We start from the raw sequence: 10,058 nt of genomic DNA on the forward strand, positions 1-10,058 counted from the left end.
CTGTTTCTGTACCAGGGTTTCACTCTTACACCGTTAGGACTGTCTCCTGGCTTCGGGTAAAGCCGACAACAGGCATGCCCGTGCCTCAGGGCCCGGCCCGTGCCTCAGGGCCCGGCCCGCTCCTGACAAACCCGTGTGAGCTGCCTTCCCCAGGGGCCAGCGAGTCCCTGAGTCTCTCAATCTGGTAACCAAATACCCCAAGTTAAGGGCTCCATAGAGGCAGGAGACTTGCAGGCAAAGGGCCTAAGAGTTCAATCTCAATTAGACGATTGTTTTTGTTGCGAGACAGGGTTTCTCTGTGTAGCCTTCACTGTCCTGGACTCGCTTTGTAGACCAGGCTGGCCAGAACTCAGAGGTCTGCCTGCCTCCCCCTCTCGGTCTCAGAGCGCAGGCGTGGGCCACTGCGCCCAGCTTGTTTTTGGTTTTGAGACAGGGTCTCACGTGGAGGTCCACAGAGCCCAGGCTGGCCTCGTGCTCGGCATGTAGCCTAGGCGTACTGTACTGCCTCCCCCTCCCGAGGGCCGGAATGGCAGGCCAGTGTCACCACAACTGGCTCTATTTGTGGTTTGGGGACACACACATCCCGCCCAGGGCATTAGCCTCTTGTAGGTCAGAGGGCACCGCTGTGCGCCATGCTGCCGTCACGCCCGCCCCCGCCCGTCACAGGCAGGAACAGGTGCTCCCAGCACACGCAGCCCAGCCACGTCCGCGGCTGCTCAGGTCTTGACCATACTCGGGCAAGACGTTCCCTCACTATTAATAACCTGGCAGGAAGCCGGCGCCGTGGCTATAAAGCCAAGCCTGCCAGCCCCCAGCGGCTCCTTCAACCCCTGAGACCTTAAACAAAAGTAAGTACGCCAACCATCTCCCCTCCTGGGCCCTCACGCAGCCTTCATGCGGCCGGCCGTGGCGACCCCCAAAAAGTCAAAGAATTGTGTTAAAAAGAAGGACGAACGAAACACAGACCCTGACGGTCCCACAGGCTTCTGGGACAATGGGTGGAAGGAGGAGGTGACGTCCAACGGTACAGAGCCAGGGACACCCCATCCCATCCAAGCGACCCCGAGAGTGCATGTGTGTCTTGGAGTGGGTGGGGAGCAGCCGGGGGCCCGAGGAGGGGACCCCCTTTGTCCCCAGCCCCAGTCCTGCCCGGGTGTGCCGCTCCTGGGACTCTCGTAATTTAAAGCCACTTTTATTCCCTTTGTTTTTCTTGTTGTTGTTGGTTGGTTTTGTTTTGAGACAAGGTCTCTGTGGCCCTGCCTGTCCTGGAACAGGCTATGTCCAGGCTGGCCTTGAACTCAGGTCCTCCTGGCTCTGCCTCCCAAGCACTGGGATCAAAGGAGTGCACCCCAATGCCCCGGCTGTCCCCCATGCATAGACGGGACCCCCAGGTTGGTCCCCCAAATTCACCTCTGACCCCTTGCTGTAGCCTGGTGGCTAGAGAGGAGGCGAGACGAGCTGTTCCTGTCCCGGACAACTCCCAGTCTCTAGAGTCGCTGGGTGGTTCTGGGAAGGGGGGCAGGATGGGCGAGCCGGGGACACCCGGAGCTGGCGGCCTCTGCCCGCTTTTGTCCCCTCCCCGCCGGCTCTGGCCGGTCCTCCACTCAGCTCCCAGGATGCCCCCCTTCCTGCCCCTGCGGAGCTGACGTCTGGAGGGCAGTGCCCTTTGCGGGTGGCGGTGTTGGCCCCGGTGGGGCCCTGGGTGTAAGTGCTGACTGAGAGCTCTGTTGACTGATGTCCATGACAGGTGTGAGGGTGGCAGGCACTGACAGGACGCCCGTCACACACCTCCGGGTCTTCACCAGGCCACCTCGGCCTCTCTGTGGTTCTTAGGACGTGGGGTGTGTGGGCTTTGGTGGGGTGACGTCCTAGGGCTGGGTGGTGGGTCAGGGCACATGGCTCTTCTTACTAGGAGAGTCATCAGGAAGAGCCGGGAAGCTGGGTCGGTGGATGAAGTCTTTGCTTAGTACCTGTGAGGACCTGGGTTCGAATCCCCAGGAGCAAAGTAAATTCAGGCACTCAGAGTAAATTCAGAGACCAGAGTTGGAGACCGGATGTCCGACCAGCCAGGGGACCTTATGCATGGCCTTATGCTCCGCCTCCTGGCTTGTGAGAGTCCTGGTCAGCAGTGACCCTAACTGGAAACCAAGGAACCTTGAGCTCATTCTGTGGAGATGTCTGGCTGAGCGTTCCGTGTGGGGCCTCCTGGGCTCTGGAGGGGCTGAGTCACCCTGATTCCACCTGGAGCTCCCCAAATGTGACAGCCAAATGTGATGCACCCCCAGGCATCACCCAGGATCTGCAGGACATAACCACCAACCTGAGGCTTTTTTTTTTTTCCCAGACAGGGTCTCATGTAATCCAGGCTAGAGCCTCATTATATAGCCAAGGATGGCCTTGAGATTTTGATCCTCCTGCGTCCCCTCTGTGTAAGGACGAGGGTGGTAGCCATGTGTCAGAATGCCCAGCCTGAGCGCACTTTTTTTAAAAAAAGATTTATTTATTCGTTATTTATACAGTATTGTGCCTGTGTGTGTGCCTTCAGGCCAGAGGAAGGCACCAAATCTCACTATAGATGGTTGTGAGCCACCGTGTGGCTGCTGGGACTTGAACTCAGGACCTCTGGAAGGTCAGCCAGTGCTCTTAACCTCTGAGCCACCTCTCCAGCCTTGGACAAGGTCTGCATTGCCTGAGCCTCAGTATCCTTAGCTGTGCACTCACTGTCCCTCTGGGCTGCGACACCAGGGTGTCCGAGCCTGTCCCCGACTGTCCCACCCCTCAGTTCGGGACTCTGGTGACATCTGGAGTGTTTGTGGGGGGCTTGGCTCTGTCTGAGTGGGTGATGGGACAAGCTGAGGGTAGGCGGCTGTCCCTGGGACCCTCTCTCGCTCTGGAGAGGCAGTGAGGGGCTTTTCCCAAGGACGCCAGGGTCTGAGGAAGGCCTGGCAGGCAGCAGTGAACAGTAGGGCTCCAAAGCCTGTCCCTGCCAAGTGACCCTGGGCAAGCGCCTTGCCGTCCCTGGGCTCTTCAGGTGTGGGACAAGCAGCAAGCCAAACCTCAAGATGCAGCACCCCCCTCCACCACTGAGCCCAGAGCAGGGGAGCCCTGAGGACACGGGATGTTCTGGGGAGCCCGGAGCAAGCCAGTGACCGACACTGGTCTCAGGTTTCAAAACGTTTGTATTAGGTGTGTGAGCATGTATGTTCATGTGTGTGTGCCTGTGTGTTTTCACATGTGTGCATGCACAGGCGTGTGTGAGGTCAGATGACATCGTGTAGGAAGGCTTCTCTCCTTCCACCTCGAGGGTCTGGAGGCTCGGCAGCAAGCCCCTCTACCTGCTGAGCCCTCTTGCTGGCCCGCAATTTATTCCTTTTCAGTTTTTTCCTATTGTGTGTATAGACATTTTGCCCGAATTTTTGTCCGTGCACGGTACCCACAGAGGCCCCCCTGGAGCTTTAGTTAGAAATGGTTGTGAGCCACCATGTGGGTGCTGAGGACTGAATCCCAGTCCTTTGCAGGAGCAGCTAGTGCTGTAACCACTGAGCCACCCCTCCAGCCCCTCCGCCTCCCCCAGTTCTTGTCCAGGGCGTCTGAGTGGCCAGGCAGGATGCTGGCTGCCCCGAAGCCACCTCTCCTATGTCCCTGTCCCATGCTGAACTATTTCGGGGGAAGGGAGCAGATGACTGGCCACAGAGCGTGCCTGGGACAGAGGCCGAGGGCTGGCGACAGCTGCTCCAGCTCTGGGTCTCAGCTTTGCCCTGGTGCTACAACCCTTCCTGCCCATGTTGGTCACATGACCTCCACAGCCTGGGGTCATCTTCATTGCTTCCTGCGGTGTGAGGAAACCCCACTCCAGTCACAGCGGGAGGCGGGTCTCACGGATACTGGGGTGGGTGAAGAGGGAAATGGAAATGTGCACAGGAGTCCCAGCCCAATCTGAGCTATGGCAGCCCCCGCCCCAACACAAAGTGAAGCAAAATGCCCTTAAGTTGGAAGTCTGTAAGTTCCTGGGCTAGAAAATGGAATCCAAAAGCCGGATTGTGGTACACATCTGTAATTCCAGCATCTGGGAGGCAGAGACAGGCAGATCTTTGAGTTCCAGACCAGCCTGGTCTACAAAGCAAGTCCAGAACAGCTAGGACTACACAGAGAAACCCAGTCTCAAAAAGGGGGGGGATGAGAAAAATCATAATTTATTTTACCATTTTATGTTACTTTATTTTCAAAGTCTCATGAAGCCAAGGAGGCCTCAGACTTGCTATGTAGCCAACACTCAAGCCATCCACCCACCTACCCACCCACCATCCACCCACCTACCCACCCACCATCCACCCACCCATCCATCCATCCACCCACCCACCCACCCATCCACCCATCCACCCACCCACCCATCCATCCATCCACCCACCCACCCACCCATCCATCCATCCACCCACCCACCCATCCACCCATCCATCCACCCATCCATCCATCATCCATCCACCCATCCACCCACCCATCCATCCACCCATCCACCCACCCACCCACCCATCCACCCACCCATCCACTATCCATCCATCCATCCATCCACCCACCCATCCATCCACCCATCCATCCATCCATCCATCCACCCACCCACCCATCCACCCACCCACCCATCCATCAATCCACCCACCCATCCACCCACCCATCCATCAATCCACCCACCCACCCATCCACCCATCCATCCACCCATCATCCATCCACCCATCCACCCACCCATCCATCCATCCACCCACCCACCCACCCATCCATCCATCCATCCACCCATGTACCATTATAGTGTTTTTTTCCCTATGCCTAAACAGGATTCTGTCATTGCAATTCCACAGATGGCCATGAGGTGTCGCCCTCAGACAAAAGACTGGAATATCTGGACTATCTCCCCCCTCCCCCTTTCTAGCACCACCAAGATGCTCTGAGCCTCAGTTTCTCCTTTCATGAAGTGGACACAAGTAATAAAATGTCACACGAGGCACAGCTCCGGAGGCGTCTGGTGGTGGGAGAGGACACGTGGTAGGTTCCGCGGCGAGGCGTGTGTGTTCCGTGGGCTACCATGGGAAATTTTAAATAACCTTTCAGCATGAGAATTGGGTCCTAGAACCGCGTAGAGGCGGCTGGGGTGATAGAGATGCCGTTCTCAGGACTCCCTCGGGAGCTCTCTATAATCCCAACCTTCTCAGACAGAGCCGGACACACCCCTTGCCGCGTGCCCTCGGGTTCTACAGTCCTTGTGCCTGTCCACATTGGGGGAGATGGTTTTTCTCTTAGCCGAGTTCATGGGGAAACGTCTCTTGGGGAAACTGAGGCCCATCGTGAAGGTTGGGGAGAAGTGGAGGCTGACAATGTGCGTGGCTTTTGGCATCCTCCCCAGAGGCCACCGTCTCCGCTCACGCACTCACAGAGACCACGCAGCGCACAGGGGTTAAAAAACAGGGTTCCCTTTAATGCTACAGTCTCCGGCGGGCCCCGCCCACGCCTCCTCCCACGCACAGACCCCGGCGGGCCCCGCCGGAAGGTCACGCGCGGCTGTCCTGCCCGGACTCCGCTAGGGCGCGTTGAGCAGCCTGTTCTGAACACCCTCGAGGACTTGATGGAAGAGCTCCTCACGGGACTTCGTGCCATCTAGATAGACTGAACGGGGCAGAGGCCTGGTCACGCAGGGCGGCGGGGGGAGGGCGGTGGCGCGGGGGGGAGCAGCAGGCGAGACTGGGGTGAGACCCTGAAGGACTTCCAGGCGCCCCCGCAGGGCCCGCCCCCGGCACCTACCCACGTCCACTCCGTCCCGCTCCATCTCCCGCTTGTACTTCTGGTACATGGGCCACACGTGACCGTCGAAGAGGCCGGGGGGGTCAGGGACCGTGTACCTGCGGCTGCTGCGGAGAGAAAGGGGCGACGGGCCCGTCGAGGGGCCCTGGCGCTCAGGGCAGAGCCGGGCGCGGCAGACGGGGGTCACTCACGCCACTAGGCGGGCTGTCTGGGGAGCGTGGGAGTGGGCATCAGAGCAGGGGGCACCGGCGAGCCTGCCCACCCCCGGGGGCCCGCGGCTGCCCACCTTCTCCTCCGCTTGCACTCCTCATACGGGACCGTCAAGAAATAGCGTTGACTGTAAAAGTCCAGCAGGGGCCTGGCCGGGGGCGGGGGGGCGCGGTCAGCGGCCTCCCCGCGCCTCCCGAGGCCACCCCGCGCCCCCGAGGCCACCCCCTCGCCCCCCAGGCCACCCCCTCGCTTCCAGAGGCCCCGGGTTCCCCCGCGCCCCCGAGGCCACCCCCACGCCTCCAGAGGCCCTCCCCGTCCCCCACGCCCGTCCTCCCTCGAGGCCACCCCCTCGGCCCCCTCCCTCGGCCCCCTCCCTCGCCCCTGAGGCCACCCCGGTCCCCCACCCCGCGCCCCCGAGGCCGCCCCGGTCCCCCTCCCGGTGCCCGGACCCCGGGCGGCGCTCACTTGTAGCTGTAGAGCAGGAAGCCCTCCAGGAGGAGCACGTGGCTGTCCGCGGCCCCGGGGCGCAGGCGGACGCCGTGGGCGCGCGCGAACTTACGCGGATCCTCCGTCCAGGCGCGCACCGTGCCGAGCATGGCCTCCATGTCCAGGGACTCCAGCACTGGCGGGACGGACATCGGGGTTCAGAGCGGGGGGGGGGTCCCCGAGCCACGGGGCGCGGCGGGGGGCGGGGCGGGGCCGCGCTTACCGTCCCACTGTTTGAAGCCGTCCTCCCCGACTGCTATTTGGTCCTGGGGCTGAAACACAGGACCCCCAGCTCACACCTGTGCCCCCCCGGGGACTTCGCCCCTCCGGGGTGACCCCACGGCGAGCCCGGGGAGGGGGCTCCGGGGCCCCGAAGGTCACTGCTCCCCTCGGAGCCCATGGCGCAGAAGGGCAAGCTGAGGCACGAGGGGTCACGGGTGGGAAGCAATCCCCTCGTGCCTCGTGGGCCGGCGCCACCCCCGCCCTCCATCAGCCTGGGGTTCCCCGCACGGGGCCGCGAGGCCGGGGGGCCGCCCCGCCCCCAGCTCCCCACCCCGTCCCCACCTTGAAGAAGTCATCCTGGTGGATCACGCAGCAGTTGGGCAGCGCCTTGTGGAGGCTGTTGGTCAGGGTGGTCTTCCCACCGTTGGTCACGCTGGAAGGGACCGAGAGTGAGGCCACAGAGGGGCCGGCCCCGCGCTCCTAAGCAGCCTGGCCCAGGTAGGTGATGGGTGCGTACGCGCGCGCGCGCGCGCGTGTGTGTGTGTGTGCGCGTGTGCACGCGAGCCTGTCTGTGTGTGCACGTGTGTGCCTGTCAGTGTGCGTGTGCGTATGTGCAAGTCAGTGTGCGTGTGCGCGTGCCTACAGAGATCCAGCCTCCTCCCACCAGCGTGGGTCCTGGGCATTGACTTCGGGCCATGAGGCTTCGAAGCGGGAGCTTCCACCGCGGAGCCATCCTGCGGGCCTAACCAATGTTTCCCTAAATCTGCCCAAAGAACGGGGCCTGGTGGCGAAGAGTCAAATGCCCAGTCTGGGAGTGCAGATTGGACACGGGTTCAGAGGCAGCCTGGGCAACTTGGTGAAGCCTGGTCCCAGAACGAAGTGAAAACCGGGCGAGGGGCGTGGTCAGGTAGAGCCCCTCCCCTGGATCCCCTGGGTGACTGGGGCGTGGGGTCTGGGGGCGTGGTCAGGGTGGAGCCCCGCCTAGAATCCTCCAGTGAGGGGTCTGGGGACGTGGTCAGGGGAGGAGCTCTTGCCTCGGACTGCGGGGGCAGTAGGGCAAGGTGCTGGTCCCCGGGGTGACTGAGGTGGACACTCAGGTCGCCCTCAGCCGTCCTGGGGCCCGGGGACGCTCGGCGCTGACCGCAGCCCGCTTGGTGGAGGCCGTGGCGAGCGCGGCTGCTCGTGGGAATCCTTAGAAAAGGCTTGGCTAGGGCATGTGGGCGCACGCTGGTCACCCCAGCTAGTGGCTAAGACGGGAGGATCCTCACTTCTGGGCCAGCCTGTGCTAGAGTGAGTTCAGAGCAACCCTGCATGACCAAACCCTGCTGCTCCAAATCGAGGCCCAAGCCCAGCCCCGAGGTGAATGCCGGGGGCCCTGGTTCACACACGCTTCCGGAGCAAAGTACAACAGTGTTCCTTGTTCAGAGTGACACTCCCGTTACTCAGTCCGAGCAGCTGCTCCCCAAACCCCGGGACAGGGTTTCTCTGTGTAGCCCTGGCTGTCCTGGACTCTCTTTGTAGCCCAGGTTGGCCTGGGACTCAGGGATCCGCCTGCCTCTGCCTCCCTGAGTGCTGGGATTAAAGGGGTGCACCACCGGACCCGGCTCTTCCTGCGGGCTTTTAAGTCCCCAGCGGGCAGTCCCTTGTGCCCTCTGTGGCCACAACGCCCCCACGTCCCTCGAGCCAACTGTCCCAAGGGCTCAGAGCGCGGGCAGCTGGCGATGCTGCCCAGTGTCTCCGGACCTCTCCCCTCCCCGTCCCCGGGGCTCACCCTCCAATACCCACGATGAGCTTCATGCTGGGGCCTGGCACGGGGACTGGGTCCTGAGGTGGCCGCGCAGCAGCTGCTTGTGGCCCGCAGTGTGGTGCTCCGAGTAGTCCCGGCTTCATTGACCAGGCTGTATGGCCTTTATAGCTTAGGGCAGCCCGGAGGCCGCCCCGGGGGAGGAGGCCCTGGGAGCATCGGGGTGAGCACCTGTTCCCTAAGCTGCAAATAGCTTCAGTAGCCTTTTGCCTAAAAAAGTCACGAGCCGGAGGGACAGAGGGACAGCAGCCAACTTCTGCCCCACGCCCTTGTCGGCCTCCCCTCCTCCCTCCCCCTCCTCCCCCTCTTCCCCCTCCTCTCCAGTCACACCTTTCTATCCCTAAAAATATCCCTCCGAGTTTGTGTCCCCTGGCTTGACCCTGACATTGAGACTGGCTCTCATGGGGCCAGGAAAAGGGACTCACCCACCTCCCCCTTCTTTCTCCCTCCCCCTCTTCCCTCCTCCCCGCCTGGCCCCAGCTCAGCCCTGACAGGAAATTCCTCCTCCGAAAGTGTCCTGGCTAAGGTGGGTTTAGGCCTCTGGATGGTGAATCACAAGACGCCTTTGCCCTGGTGACCCGGCCTGGCCACAGAATCCTTTCAGCGTGACCCTCGTGGTGAGCCCACCATGTGACCAGGGGCACTGAGATCAGACTCGGGGAGCCGGGGTGCGACCTTGTGCCCTCCCCTGTTCTTGGGAAAGGAGAAGAGATATCCTTTGTGTGGTGAGGAGGCCAGAGGTCCATGTTGGCTGTCTTCCGGGGTCTTCCTGTGCACCCTGGCTGGTCTTACTCTCAACTGTCTAGACCAGGCTAGCTCGCCTCTGCCCCCTGAGTCTGGGAGCAGCATACTTCTATGCCCTTCCTTATTTATAAAGTTATCTATTTTTATTTTAGTGTGTGTGTGTGTGTGTGTGTGTGTGTGTGTGTGTGTGTGTGTTTGCCGGCATGTGTGTCTGTCTGTTCTCCATCTTTGTACCTGGTGCCCAGGAGGCCAGAAGGGGCGATGGGTCCCCTGGAGCTGGAGTCACAGGGGATTTTGAGCCGCTCTGTGGGTGCTGGGACTTGAACCCGGGTCCTTTGCAAGAGCAGGGGGTGCTCTAACCACTGAGCGTTCTCTCCAGCCCTGCCCACTTATTTGGAGGTAGGGTCTCACTGAGCCCTGACTGGGCTGGGCGTCTGGCTGGTGAGCTCCAGACAGCCCCTATCTAGGCCTCCCCAGGGTGGGTTCCAGGAGGCACAGCACCGCCTTTTATGTAGGCTGGGGCGTTTGAAGGGGAGCCCTCCGGCCTGCAAGCAGCACCTTCTCCCAGGAGCCTTGGGTCCGAGGCTCTCCATTGTCCTGCTGGCTCACCCGGCTCCACCCCTTCTCCACTGTGGGGACACGCGGTGTCCCAGCCTGTGGCTGGTTCCGGGCAGTCTCTGGTCCTTCCCTCCTGGCCCTCGGGGACTTGCGCAGGCACTGTCCCCGAGATGAGAAGGACATGGGTGGCTGGACTCCAGAGCCATGGAGTGTGTGTGTGTGTGTGGGTGTGTGTGTGAATGAATGA

General features: G+C 61.6%; 1 protein-coding gene across 1 annotated transcript; it reads right to left on the bottom strand.

The window, feature by feature from the left end:
* Nucleotides 1–5,461: 5,461 nt before the first annotated feature.
* Nucleotides 5,462–8,670, bottom strand: Nmrk2 (nicotinamide riboside kinase 2). The gene is made up of 7 exons (XM_021636896.2): nucleotides 8,477–8,670; nucleotides 7,048–7,138; nucleotides 6,707–6,755; nucleotides 6,463–6,619; nucleotides 6,074–6,145; nucleotides 5,788–5,894; nucleotides 5,462–5,652 (listed from the first exon to the last, which is right to left on the bottom strand). The coding sequence occupies exons 1-7, from the start codon at nucleotides 8,593–8,595 to the stop codon at nucleotides 5,567–5,569; spliced, it is 681 nt and encodes a 226-aa protein (XP_021492571.2). The 5' UTR covers nucleotides 8,596–8,670; the 3' UTR covers nucleotides 5,462–5,566.
* Nucleotides 8,671–10,058: the final 1,388 nt, after the last annotated feature.

The sequence above is a fragment of the Meriones unguiculatus genome, chromosome 17 (assembly GCF_030254825.1).
Source record: "Meriones unguiculatus strain TT.TT164.6M chromosome 17, Bangor_MerUng_6.1, whole genome shotgun sequence".
Taxonomy (NCBI): Eukaryota; Metazoa; Chordata; class Mammalia; order Rodentia; family Muridae; genus Meriones; species Meriones unguiculatus.